At 61.5% G+C, this 20223-nt stretch overlaps 1 protein-coding gene across 2 annotated transcripts; it reads right to left on the bottom strand.

Moving 5' to 3' along the window:
* Positions 1 to 1577: 1577 nt before the first annotated feature.
* On the bottom strand, positions 1578 to 3964 carry CDKN1C (cyclin dependent kinase inhibitor 1C). 2 transcript variants are annotated; one of them, XM_012456164.2, is made up of 4 exons: positions 3491 to 3964; positions 3055 to 3436; positions 2377 to 2512; positions 1578 to 2287 (listed from the first exon to the last, which is right to left on the bottom strand). In XM_012456164.2, exons 1-3 carry the CDS (start codon positions 3962 to 3964, stop codon positions 2382 to 2384), a joined length of 987 nt encoding a protein of 328 aa, XP_012311587.1. In that variant the 3' UTR covers positions 1578 to 2287; positions 2377 to 2381. The 2 variants fall into 2 exon arrangements, with proteins under 2 accessions (XP_012311587.1, XP_012311588.1); XM_012456165.2 differs by having other exon boundaries at positions 1578 to 2282.
* Positions 3965 to 20223: the final 16259 nt, after the last annotated feature.

Below are 20223 nucleotides of genomic sequence, written 5' to 3'. Positions count from 1 at the left end.
TCCTCCTGAGAAATGTCATTGGGCCTCACCTTCATGTCCTCACAAAGCCCTCACACTGCTTTTGAAAGAGCTACCCTTGAGTGACACTAGGGTGCTGGGCAGCCACGTCCCGTGCCCAGAGTCCAGGACTGTGAGAAGCCAAGCGAGGCAGAAGCCCCCCAGCACAGCCTATGGCAGGAGACCTGACATTCAATGTGGCTATGGATGGTGAGGGCTCCCCCCAGCAGCTTGGTCACCAAAAACAGTTAACTCAGGTCACCTTGTGCGCCCACCAAACTGCCTGCCAGGCACCCGGTCCAGCCCCCTCCCAGCCCAGCGCAGAAGGCACTGCCACCCTCCTTTATCTCAGAAGGGAAAGGGCTTTGTCCTGCTCACACAGGTGAAGGCGGTGGTTTCTTCCCTAGAGGAGAGGTCTGAAGGCTGAAGTCAGGTCTGCGTGGCCTGGTCCCCGTTATCAGCTGAAAGTCCCTGTTGCTGAGCGGAAACAGCAGGGCCTGCCACTCTCAGGGCCCGGGGGCATTTCCCAGAGTCTGGCCCCAGCTGGGCCTCAAGGCCAGCCCCATCGCCCTCCTCGCCCAGCCCTTCCAGGCAGCTTGGGGAGGCTCAGTTAATTATATGTCTAAATACATCTCCAGCATCTCGAGTCCGGCCCCGCTTTGTCCCTGACCCAGGGGGAGGGGGCTGGGGGGAGTCAGCAACTGTCACGTAGGGCTCCATAAGAGTCTACCAGCTCTTCTCTTCCCCTGGGCCAAGGCACCGGCAAAAATACTGCTAGCCGTTCTGTTTTTGCTATTTTACGTCACCCTTTCCATTGTAAGCCATAATTTTCAGAGGTTTATAGGTCAGCTATTAAAAAAAAAAAAAGTCTCTTTTACTAAGAGAGGGCTTTGAAACTAGTGGGCTGCCGGGGCAGACAGGGTGGATGCAGGGGGTGCACACAGCCTCCATTTCTTCCACCAAAGCCTGGTCCCCATGCCCTCCTAGTTCCAGGGCGCCTCCCCCTTGTCCCCCCACTTCTCCCTCCCCTCAGAGGCTTCGAGGCCGTACCTCATCCACTACAGGTGTGAATAGACCTAGAACGCTTTGGCTGTCTTGTGGCAAGACCTAGGGAGACCCTGGTGCGAGGCCTGAAGGAGTCTAGAGGGATGATCTGTATTGGTGGAGCCCTGCTCCCCACCCCCACGCCCCTGTGCGTCCTCAAACTAGCAGGGGCCTGAGCCCATCAGCGGGGGCAGAGGGGTTGCCCATGGTTTCCTGAAACAAGCCTGGGTCTGGGCAGCAAGTCAGGGGCTGTGCTGCCTGCCTGCTGGGGCTACGTGAAGCCCACGCCTGTCTTTCTGCAGCCCCGCAGGTGGAAGGTGATAAATGCGGGGGTGCAGTGCCGGCCAGCTGCCCCTCCTGAGATAAGGGGACTGGAACAGGTGGGAGTGGGCCAGGCCCAGCCGGGAGAGAGGCTTCCCCTTTTGGATGGACTGGGGATGCCCACTGGCCTGCTCTCTCCTGCGTTCCAGCTCTCCAGCTTTTGGGGGTGCAGGAGAAGGGAGCTGGAGGCAGGCACAAGCACAAACAGACTGGAGTTGCAGCAGTTTTCGGCCTCTTTATTTAGAACCCGGCGGACGAGGGGCCGGGGCAGTGGTACAGTCGGCTCAGGAACCATTTTAACAGATTTGTCTTCAAGTTTAAGATAAACACAGTAATAATAAGAGAGAGAGAGAGAGAGAGCGAAAGCGCGAAGAGACTGCAAGCTAGGTGGGCGTGTATGGCAGCTACAGCTTGTGAGTGACCCCTTTCCCCAGAGTCCGCTATGAAAATAAAGTTATACACTTGTCAATAACGGGATGATGTGGGAGATGGAGCGTGCCTTTGGCATAACCAATAACCGAGCTAGTGCGTGGCAGAGCGGTCCACGCCTGGACATAAATAGAAAATATAAGTTAGTATAACTTTAAAAACTTTTTGTACAAATATACATGGTTTTTTTTATTTTTTACTTTTTTTTTACTTTTTTCTTTTTTTTGCACTGAGTTTCAGCAGAGATTAAACATTTTATATAAATGACTCTTAAAGCTTTACACCTTGGGACCAGTGTACCTTCTCGTGCAGAATACATTTAGATATAAAAAGACGTAATCAATACATTGCACAGTTTTCAGAATTTAAACACCGAACGCTGCTCTGCGGCAGCCGCCGCCGGTTGCTGCTACATGAACGGTCCCAGCCGAGGCCCCAGCGCCCTTCCAACGTCCGCTGCCCCGGCAGGTTCCCTCGGGGCTCTTTGGGCTCTAAACTGCGGAGTGGGGAGAAGGGGGAGGTCAGCAAAGTCCGAGAGCACCCCGCGGGACGGCCCCCCGCGCCCCCCAGGTGCGCCGTACTCACTTGGCTCACCGCAGCCTCTTGCGCGGGGTCTGCTCCACCGAGCCCACGCCGGGGGCGCCGCTGGGAGCAGGACACGGCGGGGGGACGTCTCCCGACGCCTTCTCAGGCGCAGATCTCTTGCGCTTGGCGAAGAAATCTGCGGACGACAGCGCACACGGCCGGTCAGGGCGGGGCCGGCCGGGAGACCCAAGAGGGGGCCGGGAGAGGGCTTGGGGCGCGGGCCGCGGGCCGGCAGGGGTGGGGGCGCCGTCCCTGCCCGCGCCGAGGTCTGCGGCGGGTCAGCTTTGTTTACGTCGCCGCGCAATGTGCTGTGTAAGCATTTCCCCTTGTCCCGCGGCCAAGCCCCCCGGGGCCGCCGCCGCGCTTAACCCCCTCCGCGCCGCGATCACGACGCTCGGCCGGGCCCGGGGAGGGTCTCCCGTGGCCGGGGGCGAAGGCCGCGCTCCTGGGGGGTCGCGGCCGGGACTCCTCCTCCCACCCCGCCCGCGCAAGCCGCTCGAGGGCACGACCACGGGGCAGAGAGGGGGGTGCGGGCGTAGCCGCGCCCTGAGCGCTGCGGGCCCTTTAATGCCACGGGAGGAGGCGGGAACCCAGCGAGGCCCCCCGAGGGCTGGGGAGACCAGCCGGCCGGACAAAGCGGGGCCGGGCCGGGCCGGGGCGGGGCCGTGCGGGGCTCACCGGAGATCAGAGGCCCGGACAGCTTCTTGATCGCCGCGCCGTTGGCGCTGGCAGCAGCGGTGCTGGCCGCTGGACGTCCCGAAATCCCCGAGTGCAGCTGGTCAGCGAGAGGCTCCTGGCCGCGCTGCCCCTGGTTCGCGCCCTGCTCGGCACTCTCTTGAGGCGCCGCGTCCGGGGCCGGGCCCGGGGCGGGGGCCGGAGCCAAGGCCGGGCCCGGAATCGGGCCCGGGGCTGGAACCGGGGCCGGGGCTGGGGCCGCGACGGGAGCCGGGGCCGGAGCCAGAGCCGGGGCCGGGGCCACAACCGGGGCCAAGACCGGGGCCACGACCGGACCTGCGATCAGACCCGGAGCCACGACTGGAGCCGGGACCGGAGCCGGGACCTGAGCCGGGATCAGACCCGGAGCCACGACCGGAGCCACGTCCGGAATCACGACCGGGGCCGGAGCCAGGACTGGGGCTGGGGGCGGGGTGGACGCCGGGGCCGGGACCGGGACATTAGGCAGCTGCTCCGGCGCCTCCTCGAGGCCGTCGAGGGACTCAGCGGCCGGCTCGAGGGGCGGGCTGACAGCCACCGCGACCGCGACGGGCCGCGGCGCCAGCAGCAGGCGGCAGCGCCCCACCTGCACCGTCTCGCGGTAGAACGCGGGCACCGACTCGCTGTCCACTTCGGTCCACTGCAGGCGTCCGGGGCCCCGCAGCGGCATGTCCTGCTGGAAGTCGTAGTCCCAGCGATTCTGGTCCTCGGCGTTCAGCTCGGCCAGGCGGGCCTGCAGCTCGCGGCTCAGCTCCTCGTGGTCCACCGGGCCGAAGAGGCTGCGGCAGGCGCTGGTGCGCACAAGTACTGGGAAGGTCCCACGGGCGACAAGACGCTCCATCACGGATGTGCTGCGGAGGGACGCGTCGGACATGGCCCGGGACTGCGCGAACGCGGGTAGCGAGAGAGGAGAGGACAGCGAGAAGAGGGGGAAGAGGAGAGGAGGAGAGGGCGGAGGCCGGGCGCGAGGGAGACCCCGCGCAGCCCGGCGCTGCGTGTGCGGGGGACGCGGCGGAAGGGCGGGCGCGGCGGCTACCTGGCGGTCGGGTCGAACACTCTCCTGCGTCGAATTCGCTGGTCTGGTCGGGCCGGCAGCCGCGCCCCCTCGATGCCTGCTGGCTAGCTCGCTCGCTCGGGCCTGGCTGGCACCCCTCGAGCACAGCGCACTTGGCCTGTGGAACGCCCAGCCCGCCTGCGCCCGCTTTATACGCGCGGGCCCCACCCCCGTGCGCGCGGGCCCGGCCGCGATTAGCATAATGTAGTATTTTCAGTTTCAACAACACCGCGGCGATTGGCGGCCGCCCCGCCGCCCCGCCCCTTCGCGGCCCGGCCCCCGCGCACCGCCCATTGGCCGCGAGCACACCCACCGAGGGCGAGGCGGGGCGCGCGGCCGGGGCGCGCGGCTGATTGGCGGCCGCGGGGTGAGCGCGCTGTAGCAGGGGAAGGGGGCGGTGAGCGGGGCGGGGGCGGGAGTTAAAGGGCGCTGCGGGCGGTAACGTGACACCGCGACGCCCCGCCCCCTCGCCCCATCCCCCCCGCCGCCCCCCCCCCGCTCCCGCCCCCCGCCGGCTCCTTTGTCTGCAGGCGGGGGCCTCGGCCCAGCGCGGCAGGGGCCGGCTCCCGGCGGGTCCGGGGTCCGGCCAGGCCCGGCTCGACCCCGGCCCGGTCCGGACCCCGGCGCCCAGCCCCGTCCCGTGCTCGCCCCTGAGACTCCTGCGCCAGCTGACGGGACTTGGACCCGCCGCTGCCAGCTCGGCCCCGGCCTGCGCCGGACGGGGTCTTCGGCTGCCCCCGCGCGGCCTGCTGCTGCTGCTGGGTTGTGTCCCTTCGAGGGGTCCGCGCACCTGGAGCCCTCACACACCTGCTGGCCCGAAGGCCCTCGAGTCGGGATGGGGGACGGGGTCAGCTCCGCTCTTTCCCGGAGGGACCATGTGTAGGACACTTGGAGAGGCTCCCACCAGCCCCCTGGGGCGGGAGAGAGAAGCCGCTATCTGCGGAGGCCCACCCTGCCCAGTAGATGGAACACAGGCTTAGCCCAAACTGGGCTGCGCCCATCATGTCACTGTCGGGGGTCCCGGCCCCCCTCAGCCTTGGGCCAGACCACTCCAGCCCCGGGATCTGCCTGTTCAGGCTGGTTGGAGGCTGTTGTACTGGGTAAAAGTGAAAGATCTGCCTGAGGTCATAGGGGAAGGGGCTGAGAAGGACCATGCCCCTCCCCCACCTGCAGCCCTTCCTGGTACAGACCTTGGTCGTGCAAGCGCGCGCGCACACACACACACACTGCTTCACCCCAGCCAGACCAGACCCAGAGAGACCATTCTTTCCCGCTGTCTCCCCTTTGCCCCACCTACCATGAGGCAGGGAGCCCCCTCCTCAAACTGGGAGCCACCCAGGTCGGGAGGGGGACTGTCAGACACCTGTTGGAGGGTCCAGCAGTCCATGAGCTCTGAGCCCCTGTCTCCAGCGAACCTGTGAGCAGCCAGAGACATCTGGGAGGGAGGGACAGCAAGGCCCCCTGAACCCCAAGCAGCCTGCCTCTGAGTCCCAAGACAACCCAGCCCCCATGAAATGCTGTGACAGCGTGCAGATGCCGCTGGGGGAGCAGGGTGGGTCTTCTGGGTCTGGGGGAAGTGAGATCTGAAGTGAGGGGGGAGAGCTGTCCCGGACAGGGCGTTAACCCAGGAGAGGGGCCAGGACCCTTGATGGCGGAACCAAAAGCAAGGATTTATGTCGATTTCATATTCTTCTCTGTGCACTATTTTCCAAGTGTCCCACAACAAGCACAGATGTCACAATTTTTATCTTAGGAAAGCAAAGGGAAGCTGAAGAAGGCTCCGCAGGCCCTGCGAACCCCTCAAGCAGGACTCATATCAACTGGCCTGGAAGCAGAAAGAGGCAGGGTCTAGTCAGGCCCCTGCCCCTGTGCCACTGCCTCCCCAGAGACTAGGAGCAAAGGGCCAGAGTGGGTAGTGACCTAGTGGCCCTCAGACACCCACACTCCAAACATCCGGACCCGTTGGCCCCAGTGACACCCCTCGGAGGGTGTAGCTGCCTCACCCTGTGTTATAGAAAAGCAGCAGAGACTCCATCGGCCCCTGAGGCCGCACAGCTGGGAGGAAGCGGCTCCGCTCGGAAGCTCCCGGCTGCCTGGCTTTCTGGTTTGCTTTCCACTTCGGTTCCCTACTTTTATTTTTCCACTTTACCAGCTTAATTACAGAGTCATACTCGGGGCTGTGGGGACTCCTCCTGTCTTGGCCTCATTAGAAGTCAAGAGGTGACCTGCTCTAAGTCTGTCACTCTGAATTCAATCAAGGGTGGTACCCAGTAGCTTATTAAAACTGCACATCCCAGGAGCGGGGACTGCGCCCCGCCAGCCCAAGCCAGGGACACACCTGGAGGAAGGCACCCCAGGAGCTGGGGGCTGGGAGTTCCAGGCTCTGCGAGGGGGCCCAGAAGCAAACATCTGTCTGGGTGCAACAATCAAGCTCTATTTTTGTCATTTAAAATGTATCCAAAGGGAAAAAAGAAACCAAGGGGACAGTATCTGTACTCTGTGTTGCTGCAGAGAGTGGAACTGGGGAGGGGTGCTGGTCCCAAAGGGTGGGCTGTGCTGTGCCAGTGCCCCAGCTCCTGCAAATGGGGGGCACCTCTGTGGGGGATCATGGGTTCCGTGCCCTCGTGTGTATGTTCACGTCCTGTCATTCTTGCCCCTAGCCGAGAGAGCAGCAGAGGAAAGGCAGGACATCCACTAGGCTTTGCATTCTCCTCGGAGCACACAGAAAGACATTTCCCAGCTCTCTTGCACACAAGTGGGCCTCGGGACCCGTTTTGGCCAGGAACGTTTTCAGGAACGCTGTTCACCACTTCCAGGCTGTCACGTCCCAGCCGCCCAGGCAGTCCTTCTGCGCCCTCTGCTGGCCAGATGGAGGCTCGGGACCCCAGGAGAGAGCCACCCTCTGCCCTCGGCGTTGCCTGTGTTGGGCAGAAGGAATAAACTTTTATTGCATCTTAACCCACTAGAAATGTAGAGTTCTCTATGACAGTGGGGCGTCACATACCCTGACACGTAGGGGAGGCATGGGGAGATTTCAGTTGGCCTTTGACAGATAAGGGAACCAAGGCTTGAGAAGATTAAGAACTGCAGCCGGGCACACACCTACACCCTTGGGACTTTGGGGACACCAAGGCGGGCGGCTTGCTTGATCCCAAGAGTTCCAGACAAGCCTGGGAAACAGAGAGAAACCCCATCTCTACAAAAGATTTAAAAAGTAGCTGGGTGTGGTGGTGTGTGCCTGTGGTCCCAGCTACTCAGGAGGCTGAGGTGGGAGGATCGTTTGAGCCCAGGAGGTCGAGGCTGCAGTGAGCCATGATTGTGCCACTGCACTCCAACCTGGACACAGAGCAAGACACCCTCTCAAAACAAAACAAACAAACAAAACGCTGCACAAGCAGTTACGACAGGAGTCACCTGCAGCCCGACCACTGCGCCTTCCTGCCGCGAAAGCTCCAGAAGCCAGAGCAGCCTGGGCCCCAACCCTGGTGGAGCTTTGCGCAGGAGTCGCTAAACCAGCTATTTCCCGGTGACCACCCACAGGCCAGCCCTTGCCACAACCCCACAGGTGGTCGGTCAGTGCTGTAGGCCCACTTCACAACTTAGGTGACAGAGGCGAACTCACTGGCCCATGGGCAGCAGGGCCGGGGTAGACCCAGGAAGCCCCTCCTCGGCCACATGTGCTTTCTGATAGATGACCTCCACTCCAGTGCCTCCGCGGCCGCCCGAGGCCTCCCTCTCCCAGGCACAGTTGTGGCAGCTCTACAGCTGCCTCGATGGCATGTTCACAGCCCCATCAGGAATGTGTGCCGCAGGTGGCTTCACAGAATAAGGGCGCCTGTCAGGCCAGGCCCACTCCTTACCCCAGAGCCCCAGGCAACCCAGATTCTGGGACACAGGACATCCGGCCAGAGGGCCAACCGCCCCTATCAGGGAGTAGCCAAGGACAGGCCGGAAGCTCTTTTCTCCTCTCTGACTCTTGGTGAAAACTGCCTCGGGTCTGTTCCCTGGGTTCTGAAGCCCTGAGCTACCTGCCTTTCAAACGAATGAAGTCCTCAAAGAATGTTCCATTCAGCATGGGCCCACATTATCCATCCATCGCAAAGGGCTGAAGAATGCAAGCACAGGGTCAAGGTGAGAGGGGAGGTGAGGACTGGACACCACCTGCCTCCATCTGTGCCGCTCCAGGGCCCGTTAGAGATCCGGGCGCCCAGAGCCCGCCCTCAGCAGCACTGCCCTTCCGCAGCACCCCAAGGACCCTGCCAGAGGTGTCTGTGCCCTTCCTGGCTGCCTCCCCAGCTGCTCTCCAGCTGGTGTGCTTCGGAGAGCACCAGAGGGAAATGATTAGCGGTGGTAATACTCCTGTGCCTGCTCAGGGCCCTGCCCTGACCCAAGGCTGGGCTCATTGCCTCATTTAATCCTTCCAAAACCCCTGAGAGGAGGTGTGTTCATGCCCATTTTGCAAGGGAGGGGACTCAGGCTCCCGGAGGTGAAGCCACCTGCCTGAGACCACTGAGACTTGGGGCTGCCTCTGCCTTTCACCCAGCCCGAGCCCCTCCATAGGACCTCTGGCAGTGGACAGGAAAGCAGGAATCTCCCCTGGGCATCCCCCACCCAAGCCCTTGAGCCAGGCCTGGGCATCTGTGCAGGGCAAAACCCTGGCCAGGGATGGCTGACCCTGGAAGGACCACCCCTTAGACCTCAAAAGCCATCATCCAGCAGCAGGTCCTCAGACAGCCCTGGACAGGCCCGAGAGACCCCTGGCCCCTGAGCCTCCACCTTTCCGTCCATAAGATGGGGTGGGGAGTCATCCAGCCCAGAGGCCCCAGGGGAATGGGGAGTGACAGGTTAACCCAAGGCCCCCCTCCCGCAACAGGCTGCTTGTTATACACTAGGCGGGGGCCATGCTGGGCCAGGAGAGCTGCTCCCGCACCAGTTCCTGTGCACAAGGCTCGCCCCACCCCCCAGGACGGGCTGTTCTTGGGGCGGCTGCCAGGCACGTCCTCTGCAGGTGCCGGCCCCCCTCCGGTGACGCGGCCACATGCCGCACAAGCTCTCATTACAGGGACTGCCTTGTGCTGAGGGTTCAGGCTGGGGGTCCTCACTCCCCAGGAACCGATGGGTGGAGCTGGGCAGGCCCTGAGGGGAGGCCCGGTGGCAATAGGGAGCAGTCACCCCTGCTCCAGAACGGCCCGGGGCTGCTACCCTCAGGGTCTGGAAGAGAGGGACCCCCGATCCCGGCCTGCCTGAGACTGCTGGTTTCAGCACTGAATGTCCCAGGAAACCCAGGGTCACTGGTCATCCCGGGCTCCACACGGCCCCTTTCTGGGCTAGGAAGGGGAATCCAAGCTCAGAGGCAGGTACAGGGGAGGGTCTCAAGGACATGCCGGGACCTATAGCAGACAGCCCTGCAGCCAGCTCTCAGCCCACCAGGCCTTTCTTCCTCTTCCTGCCAAGCCACAGGACACACACTCAGAGGTCCCAGGCCCAGGCTCACTTTATCAGGGACACAGCAGGAAAAGCACGTCTGTGTGAGCAGGTCTCCCTTCCCACCAAGCCCCTGACTTTCTGCTGGAGCAAGGGGACCCCTGTGACCAGCATCTCCTGCCTACGGAGGGGGGCACTAGGGCCCCCAGGCCTCTCCAGGCCACTCCCTCCCACCTGCTTTCCACACTCAAGCCATGGTGTTCCCAGAAGCTCAGGGCCCAGGGAGCAGGAATGCCTCCAGAGGCACCCCCCCACTGCCTCCTCCACTGCAGGAGCCGGCCGAACTTACCGAGGAAGCCCCACCCCTTCTGGGCTTTCAGGGGTGAAGGGGCTTCCCAGGCCTTGAGAGAGACTTTAGACTTCAGTTCAGCGCGTGCTACATGGCGTGACCTCTCTGAATCCTGTTACCTTCCTATGTAGGAAACAGGCCGGAGAGGTGGAGTGACCAGCCCAGGGTCCCCCAGCAAGTCAGAGACAGTGAAGCCACCTCCCGCCCTGGGCTGGGGTCCCGCCCCACTGACCTCCAGTGTGAGGGAAGGAGGGGAGCCTCCATCACTCTTTCCTTCCTTCCTTCCTCCCTCCCATTTTCCACCTCCTCCTGACCGAGTTTTGGAGCCAGGGCAGTCGGCCAGACCCAGCGCAGAGGCCAGGAGGTGACGGCAGGCGTGCCCTGGCCGCCTCCCAGGTGGCTGCGTCCCACAGGCGAGGGCTGCTCAGAGTAGATGCTCTGCCGAGAGGATGCCCGTGCCCCCTTCCCCAGCCGCGGGGGCACCCAGAGACCAAGCAGCCCCATGCCCGCGGGAGCCTGGCCGCCTGAGGGCTGAAGCTGGGCGCCTGCTGCCCCCTGGCGTCCCGAAACGGCACAGCCACAGGGACCCCCACGCGCCTCATTCATGTCTCACACCTGGAGGTGACCCGGGCCAGGCCCTTCCTCTCTGACTCCGGCCCCTCAAATCTAAGATGGGGACTCTGCCCAGTGTGGCCATCTGGGCTACAGCGGGCAGGAGCGCATTTATCACAAAACCCCAGCACCTCTCAGATCTGGGGGTGGGGCGGTGTCACTCGCACCTCCGTGGGAAACAGCACATGGGCCTCGCCCATCTTCAGGGGGTGGGGGAGGGGAGACAAGGATCCAGCTCTGCAGCGAGGTGGGCACCCGCCCTGCCGCCCCTCCCCCGTTTCCTCTCTGCTGTCACTGGCCCTCCTCCCCTCCTTCCTCCTTCCTTCCCTCCTCATCCCCAGCTCCTCCTCTTCCTCTTCCTGCCCTGTCCCCCCGCAGGCCCAGGCCCGGCCGGCAGCCCAGCGCCCTCTGCCTTCGTTCCCGCCGTTGGAGCTGCTGCCTGGAGCCCCTAGGTGCAGCCAGCCCCGAGACAGCAGCCTCTCTGTCGGGCCTGCACCTGCCCACCGCGTGGTCACTGCCTGGACGCTTGTGGACACGCACACCCTTCAGTCCAATGCACAACTGTGCCCTGGCTGCTTCAGAACAAGGAATCATAGTCCTGCTCCTGGCTGGGAGCTGGGGGCCTACAATCAAGCAGCTGGAGAAGTGGTCAGGGAGGGCGGGGCCTGTGGGTTAGGGAATGGGCCCAGGGAACGGGGCGGCTGGAGAGGGCCACAGGGCTTGGGCTGCAGCTCAGGAGCTGGCTTCACCCTGGAGGCCGCCAGATTTGCTCCTCAGCATCTGGCCCAGCAAGGGGAACAGTATGGGGAACAAGTGACAGGCACTGCCTGGCCAGCAGCAAACACAGAGGCTGTGGAGTCGGGCAGAGCATCTACCTCTTACAAGCTGTGTGTCCTTGGGCAAGTTGCTTAACCTCTCTGTGCCTCTTCTTGCTCATCTGTAAGGCTTCTGATGAGGCACAGCAGCCCTCTTCTTGAAGACGCCACTACCCTCACCGTCATCAGCCTCTCCCTCCAACCTAGAGGGGCTGGCAGGCCACAGACCTGCCACTGGCGCCCCTCCAGCTGTGTTGCAGTAAAAACTGGACATTCACTCTATACCCAGGGGCGTGGGCTGGCAGGGAACAAAGGCACCTACACCCCCCGTCACATAGTTCTCAGACAAGCAGGATCAAATGGGTTTTGTGTGTGTGTCTGTTTTTTGAGATGGAGTCTCACCCTGTTGCCCAGGCTGGAGTGCAGTGGTAGAATCTCAGCTCACTGCAACTTCCACCTCCCAGGTTCAAGCGATTCTCCTGCCTCAGCCTCCCAAGTAGCTGGGATTACAGGCATCTGCCACCATGCCCGGGTAATTTTTGTATTTTTAGTAGAGATGGGATTCCACCTTGTTGGCCAGGCTGGTCTTGAACTCTGGACCTCATGATCCCCCCACCTTGGCCTCCCAAAGTGCTGAGATTACAGGCATGAGCCACTGTGCCCAGCCTAGGATGAAATGTCGTCTATATGACAAGCAGCTTGGACAGTGAACCCCACCTTTGTCAGGGTTCAGGACAGTCCATGGGATACAGGTCACTGTGACTCTGATGCACCAGTCTTCCTGCCAGCCCTGAGTGAGCACTGAGACACACATGCCCAGCACCCAGCAGTGGCCCCCTCCCCCAGCTGCTGGTCAGTACCAGCTGCCACTGCAGCACACCCTCTCTGCCAGGCAGCCTCATGCCATGCACTATACGTGCAAATGATGTTGTCTGATCCTCACAAGCATCCTGTGAGGCAGGGATTAACACTGTCCCCATTTCACAGATGGGGAAACTGAGGCTCAAGAGTTCCAGGCCCACGCAAGGCCTGGTAAATAGTGAAGACGCCAGCCTGATGGGGCTGACTGCAGAGTGCATGTGTAAGCGCTGGGCTCTGTCACAGCACCGGCCCCTGGCACATATGCTGCCAGGATTTTCAGATCGGGGCCCCCTTGCTGAGCCCTATTTACAACTGCCCCCTTCCCTGGGTTACTCCAGGTTTTAATTTGCAGCAATTAGTGAATCGAACTCATGTGGGGTCTTATTTGTATTTGCTTTTTAGTTTTTTGTGTTTTGGGGATTTGGGGTTTTATTGAGAGACTCCAGTGCCCTAGGGCACGTCACTTCCTTACGCCTTGTGGCGACTTGGGATCCTCTGCCTCCAACCTGTCACCCAGGCTGGAGTGCAGTGGTGCAATCTTGGCTCACTGCAATCTCTGCCTCCCAGATTCACAATTCTCATTCCTCAGCCTCCCAAGTAGCTGGGATTACAGGCATGTACCACCATACCCAGCTAAATTTTTGTATTTTTAGTAGAGATGAAGTTTTGCCACGTTGGCTAGGCTGGTCTTGAACTCCTGGCCTCAAGTGATCTGCCTGCCTCAGCCTCCCAAAATGCTGGGATTACAAGCATGAGCCACCTCGCCGGGCCCTGTATTTGATCAGCCATGGCAGCCTGGCAGATGTTGCTGAGGGTGTCTGGGCACCTGGGCCTGGGCCTAGTGGTCTGAGCAGCACCTCCTTCTCAAATGTCATATCGAGACCTGGACTAGGGGTGTCTGATCTGTGGCCTCACCTGTCTGCCTGCCCATTCAGCAACATCTCCCTGGGACCTCAGGGACAACTGTGCCTTCAGGGGCTTCAGGGTGGGCTTTATACAAAGCAGAGCAGTGCCCAGGCTACACGATGAGGGAGGCAAGAGGGGATTTTCAGGGCAATGACTTGTGCCAGGATCCAGGGGTGGAAGGGGAGGGAGGTGCAGGCAAGAGACCCGTTCCAGGCATGGGACAAAGGCACAGACCCATCCAAAGGGTGAGGGACCTTTGAACCCAGCCTCCCAGACTCCTAACCTGACACCTCCCAGATGAAGCTGAGGCCAGGTGCCCGGTGCCCACAGCAGGCTGGAAGCCCCTCATAGGCCTGTGACTCCCAGGATGACATACCAAGCCTGGGGTGCTGGGACGGAGCCCCACAGGGTGTCAGACACAGATCCCGCCGTGAGGTCCAGGCAGCCCCCACCGACTGAGGCCTGCAACCTCGCCTTACCCGGCTGAGAAGGTGCAAGGCGGGCGGGAGCTGAGACTGGGGCAAGGCAGGACTCACATCCAGTTCTGCCTCAGCTCCGGTTCCACCCCAGGCAAGACCTTGTTGGCTTTGTTGAGACAGGTCCCTGGAGAATCCTAGGGGTAAGAGCAGAAGGCCTCAAGGAGCACACATTCCCTGCACCCATGGAGGGTGGCGAAGAGCAGACCCCTCGCTGCTCCCTCCAGATGACCCCTCTGTCCCCTGCAGTATCACTTCTTTGCATCTTAACATCGTGAACACAGGTTTCCCCTCTTTGTCCCACTTCCCCTCCAGCCACAGTCTTGTTTCTCGACCCCCTTTTGCTGCAAAGCCCTTCAGAAGCGTGTCCGGCCCCTGCGGTTGCCCGTTCCTCTTGCTCGAATCTCAAGGTCAGCTCCCATGCCTATGACCTGGTGCTCGGCCCACAGAAGCTCCCAGGTCTCCGCTCCCGGACCCACCTCTCCCTCCAGGCCTGAGTCTTTTTGTATCCCTCCCTTTCCCTGGTCAGATGCCGGCACGTCCTCCTCACGCCTCTGGCCCCTCTCCTCTCTAGCCCCATCCACTCCTGTCATCTCATCCAGGGTCGGAGCTCTAAATAGGACCTCAGTGTGAAGCACACCCTCCCGTTCAGCTCAGCTGCAAATTGCACCCTCCGCCCCTCTGCTGGCTCACAGGCCCCTCCCCTGGACGGACCTCCAGGGTTCCCTCCCCTGCTGCTGTCCTCAGTCACCCCTTCCCAGCAGCCTTGCCCTGGAGGCCCCCTCAGTTGACCCTCTCAGCCCAGGCCCCAACGAGGAGGAAGTCGGTCAGCCCCTCCTTCCAGGGAGGTTCAAACCCTGCCCCTCGAAGCCCCCCAGGCCCCACCCACGCCCACACCACCTCTCATCTGAACCACGGCAGACACCTCCCGCACTGCCCCTCCCTCGAACCCCATCAGCATGTCACCCAGAGGCTCCCTGGGGAACAGAAGGGACTGAGAACCCTGCAGCAGTCCACGCACACACAGGAAGGACTCCAGTGCCCTAGGGCACGTCACTTCCTTACGCCTTGTGGCGACTTGGGATCCTCTGCCTCCCTGAAACTTGCACATGCGCACTAAACATGCAGCTGCCAAAGGCCGTCAGTTTGCCGGCTGACGTCCCAAACAGCTGGCACAGGACACCCACGCAGTAGGTGTTTCATAAATGTTTGCTGGGTTAAGATAGACCCAAAGCCATTTCAGATGTCCAGGCAGTGGTACAGGAGGGGCAGCTCTGAGGCCGGCCTCCTCTCATTTGCGACACTCTCGGGACTCCCAGCCTCCAGGGTGCAGCCGTCAGAGCGACACTTCTTGGCGCGGACCTGGCTGTGTCCCTGCCCAGCCCTCCCAGGGCCACCCCTCTCTCTAGACTCACTTTCTGCCCCGTCGCCCCACTGTACACCCGCGGCCCCAGCCCCTTCCAGTGGCTCAGCTTCCCTAACACTCCAAACCTCAGCTTACCTCTAAGCTGGCTGGGGCATCACCTCCTGCTGTGGGCTCAGGGGAGAGGCCAGGGGTCCTGGATGGGTGGCATCTGCAGAGCCGGGGCCTAGCAGGTGAGAGGCCGAGTGGGCACCACCAGACCTCCCCAGGGCTTCCTGACAAGCCCAGCCCCTTGGGCTGGGGGCTGACCCCTGGGGCCCAAGGATACCAGGTTGGGGGATGAGGGACCTTTGAACCCAGCCTCCCAGACTCTTAACCTGACACCTCCCAGATGAAGCTGAGGCCAGGCCAGGTGCCCACAGCAGGCTGGAAGCCCCCATAAGGCTGTGACTCCCAGGATGACATACAGCTGTCCTCCAGTCAGCCTGGATCCTCTCACCCAGTAGAACCGTCACCATGCTTCTCCGAAGCCGGGAATCTGCTGGGGCTGGGACGCTCGAACTTCTTGGCCCACAACCAAAGTGGCTTCCTCTGGAAGAGCAAGTCCGGGGGTCCAGGGCTCCTCCTGCTTCTCTCCTCTCCCAGCCCAAAGGGCAATCTTCTCACATTCCCTCAGAACCAGGAAGTTCCCCCACCCACACTGAGCCCGTTCATGACAAAAAAAAAAAAAAAGGTTTATCTGATTTCCTCTGCTCAACCAGTTCCCCAGCCACCTGAGGCCCGGCTTCACCTGGAGGAAGACGGTGGTAAGTTCCCAGCCTTCCTGCCAGAGGAAGAAGGACCCTCAGCCTCCCCTGCCCGCCTCTGGGCACTTAGGTAACTCATCCCCTCTCCTCCTGCCACTTCACCCTCCAAGCCCTGCCCAGAGAACTTAGGAGGCCTCTGGAAACTCTTGGGGACAGTCCCTCACACCTGACCCATGGAGTGTCCATGTGAATGCCCATCCTCCCCCAGGAGTCCCAAATCTAAGACACCCTGAGACTCCTGTCACCTGCCCCTGTCCCAGCTTCCACAGCTGGCCCTTCTGTGCAGTCCTTTCAGAAACCCTGGCTGACCTCTGTTCTCAGCTTTGGGCTCTGGGCTCTCAGCTTGACTGAACCCTCCCCAAGTCCCCAGGGAGGCCAGTGGTGACTATTCTTAAACTGAGCTTGTAGAAATCTGGGGACACCCACCCCAGATACAAACACATCCCCACATTTGCACTGTTTGGGCTGGAATCTCCTCGGGCATGTGCTGCTCCTGTACGTTTGCTAAAAAAACCAGCTGGCAGAAGGAAAATTGATTGGATAAAAGATATTTGGTCCGCAAATGTATTGATATGTATGCATGGGAGTCTTCAGAACAAAGACCCAAAGATACAGGGGGAATTGCCATTTTTAAGCTTAGGCTCAACAAAGTATGGACAGCCATGCAGGAAGAAAAATGAACAAAAGGGCCTGTGCTGACCCTAACCCCAATCCTAACCCGAACCCGAACCCTACTGCACTAAACCCACTGCCCTGACCCTACTGCCCTGACCCCACTGCGCTGACCCCACTGCGCTGACCCTACTGCCCTGACCCCACTGCGCTGACCCTACTGCCCTGACCCTACTGCGCTGACCCCACTGTGCTGACCCTACTGCTCTGACCCCACTGCCCTGACCCCACTGCGCTGACCCCACTGTGCTGACCCCACTGCCTGACCCTACTGCCCTGAACCTACTGCCCCGACCCTACTGCCCCGACCCTACTGCCCTGACCCTACTGCCCCGACCCTACTGCTCTGACCCTACTGCCCTGAACCTACTGCCCTGATCCTACTGCGCTAACCCTACTGCGCTGACCCTACTGCCCTGACCCTACTGCACTGACCTCACTGCGCTGACCCCACTGCCCTGACCCTACTGCCCTGACCCTACTGCTCTGATCCTACTGCCCCGACCCTACTGCTCTGACCCTACTGCCCTGAACCTACTGCCCTGATCCTACTGCGCTAACCCTACTGCGCTGACCCTACTGCCCTGACCCTACTGCACTGACCTCACTGCGCTGACCCCACTGCCCTGACCCTACTGCCCTGACCCTACTGCTCTGACCCTACTGCCCTGACCCTACTGCCCTGACCCTACTGCCCTGACCCTACTGCATTGACCCTACTGCCCTGACCCTACTGCCCTGACCCTACTGCCCTGACCCTACTGCCCTGACCCTACTGCATTGACCCTACTGCCCTGAACCTACTGCCCTGACCCTACTGCGCCGACCCTACTGCCCTGACCCTACTGCATTGACCCTACTGCCCTGAACCTACTGCCCTGACCCTACTGCCCTGAACCTACTGCCCTGACCCCACTGCCCTGACCCTACTGCCCTGACCCTACTGCCCTGACCCTACTGCCCTGAACCTACTGCCCTGACCCCACTGCCCTGACCCTACTGCCCTGACCCTACTGCCCTGACCCTACTGCGCTGACCCTACAGCCCTGACCCTACTGCCCTGACCCTACTGCCCTGACCCTACTGCCCTGACCCTACTGCATTGACCCTACTGCCCTGAACCTACTGCCCTGACCCTACTGCGCCGACCCTACTGCCCTGACCCTACTGCATTGACCCTACTGCCCTGAACCTACTGCCCTGACCCTACTGCCCTGAACCTACTGCCCTGACCCCACTGCCCTGACCCTACTGCCCTGACCCTACTGCCCTGACCCTACTGCGCTGACCCTACTGCCCTGACCCTACTGCCCTGACCCTACTGCCCTGACCCTACTGCATTGACCCTACTGCCCTGACCCTACTGCCCTGACCCTACTGCCCTGACCCTACTGCCCTGACCCTACTGCCCTGACCCTACTGCTCTGACCCCACTGCTCTGACCCTACTGCCCTGACCCTACTGCCCTGACCCTACTGCCCTGACCCTACTGCCCTGAACCTACTGCGCCGACCCTACTGCCCCGACCCTACTGCCCCGAACCTACTGCCCTGACCCTACTGCTCTGACCCTACTGCATTGACCCTACTGCCCTGAACCTACTGCCCTGACCCTACTGCCCTGAACCTACTGCTCTGACCCTACTGCCCTGACCCTACTGCACTGACCCTACTGCCCTGACCCTACTGCCCTGACGCTACTGCTCTGACCCTACTGCCCTGACCCTACTGCCCTGACCCTACTGCCCTGACCCTACTGCCCTGACGCTACTGCCCTGACCCTACTGCGCCGACCCTACTGCCCCGACCCTACTGCCCCGAACCTACTGCCCCGACCCTACTGCTCTGACCCTACTGCATTGACCCTACTGCCCTGAACCTACTGCCCTGACCCTACTGCCCTGAACCTACTGCTCTGACCCTACTGCCCTGACCCTACTGCACTGACCCTACTGCCCTGACCCTACTGCCCTGACGCTACTGCTCTGACCCTACTGCCCTGACCCTACTGCACTGACCCTACTGCCCTGACCCTACTGCCCTGACGCTACTGCTCTGACCCTACTGCCCTGACCCTACTGCCCTGACCCTACTGCCCTGACCCTACTGCCCTGACCCTACTGCCCTGAACCTACTGCGCCGACCCTACTGCCCCGACCCTACTGCCCCGAACCTACTGCCCTGACCCTACTGCTCTGACCCTACTGCATTGACCCTACTGCCCTGAACCTACTGCCCTGACCCTACTGCCCTGAACCTACTGCTCTGACCCTACTGCCCTGACCCTACTGCACTGACCCTACTGCCCTGACCCTACTGCCCTGACGCTACTGCTCTGACCCTACTGCCCTGACCCTACTGCCCTGACCCTACTGCCCTGACCCTACTGCCCTGACGCTACTGCCCTGACGATACTGCTCTGACCCTACTGCCCTGACCCTACTGCTCTGAACCTACTGCCCTGGCCCTACTGCCCTGACCCTACTGCTCTGAACCTACTGCCGTGAACCTACTGCCGTGAACCTACTGCCCTGACCCTACTGCCCTGACCCTACTGCTCTGACCCTACTGCCCTGAACCTACTGCCCTGACCCTACTGCCCCGACCCTACTGCCCCGACCCTACTGCACTGACCCTACTGCCCCGACCCTACTGCCCCGACCCTACTGCCCCGACCCTACTGCTCTGACCCTACTGCCCCGACCCTACTGCTCTGACCCTACTGCCCCGACCCTACTGCCCCGACCCTACTGCCCCGACCCTACTGCTCTGACCCTACTGCCCCGACCCTACTGCTCTGACCCTACTGCACTGACCCTACTGCCCTGACCCTACTGCGCTCACCCTACTGCGCTAACCCCACTGTGCTAACCTCACTGCGCTAACCCCACTGCGCCAACCCTACTGCGCTAATGCTACTGGACCGCGAGCCGAAACGCAGTGAGGGCTGTCGCTCTAGATTTCGTGAACTTTCTGAAAGTTCACTGTCCTTCCTTGTGGGCGTGGGACAGGGCCCTCCTGGAACGGAGTCTTATGCCCTACGGTCAAATAAGGCAGGTCAGATCATTCATTTAAGGCCAGTTTTTAAACAGAGAGGTGGAGGGAAAGTTAGAGCAATATTTTTAGGTTTGATATCTGGCTGTGGGAACGAAGTCGGGGTTCAGATTTCTATGGCCTGCCTTGGGGAAAAGGGATCCTAGTTTCTATGGCCAGCTTTGGGGAAGAATGGCACTGAGAGACAGCAGCACAGGTCAGAGGAAAACCCTTGCTTCTGAAGCTGCTTCTGAGGCTTCATGTTGGGGTATTTTCTGATCCCCAACACACCTGAGCTGCTGATCCAAGGGCGGTCTGACCCTCTCCCACGACGACTTCAAATGAACCAGCCAGCCGGCCTTGGGCTACCTGGCTCTGCCCCTACCCACCAGGACTTTGGACGGCTCTCCCTTGCCTCTGCGATGTCCGCCCCACCCTGTCTCAGGACCCTCCACCCCCTGCAGTTTTCTGCTCTGTTGAGCTACGCTTGACACAAGGCAGGGAGATACTGGCTTTGACATTCGGGCCTGTGCCCGCCCTTGCCTGGGCAGGTGGGTGGGGCAGGCGTCCTGAGTGAGCGCCTCCTTACTTAGTGACAGTCAGAGGCGGGAGAATGGTGCCCAGGCCAGGGCAGGGCTCTAGCCAAGTGTGCTTAGCGCGGTGTGTGTGCCCACAGAAGTCAAGAATGGAGATTTGGGAACGTCCACCTAGATTCCAGCGGCTCCAGCGGCGGGGAGCAGCATGAGGCCCGTTTACCCGTGTG

The sequence above is a fragment of the Aotus nancymaae genome, unplaced genomic scaffold, assembly GCF_030222135.1.
Source record: "Aotus nancymaae isolate 86718 unplaced genomic scaffold, 86718_ANA_hifiasm-v0.15.2.pri h1tg000106l, whole genome shotgun sequence".
NCBI classification, from domain to species: domain Eukaryota; kingdom Metazoa; phylum Chordata; class Mammalia; order Primates; family Aotidae; genus Aotus; species Aotus nancymaae.
The sequence above is the reverse complement of the archived record's forward strand: the minus strand, read 5'-3'. Positions and strand labels throughout refer to the sequence as shown.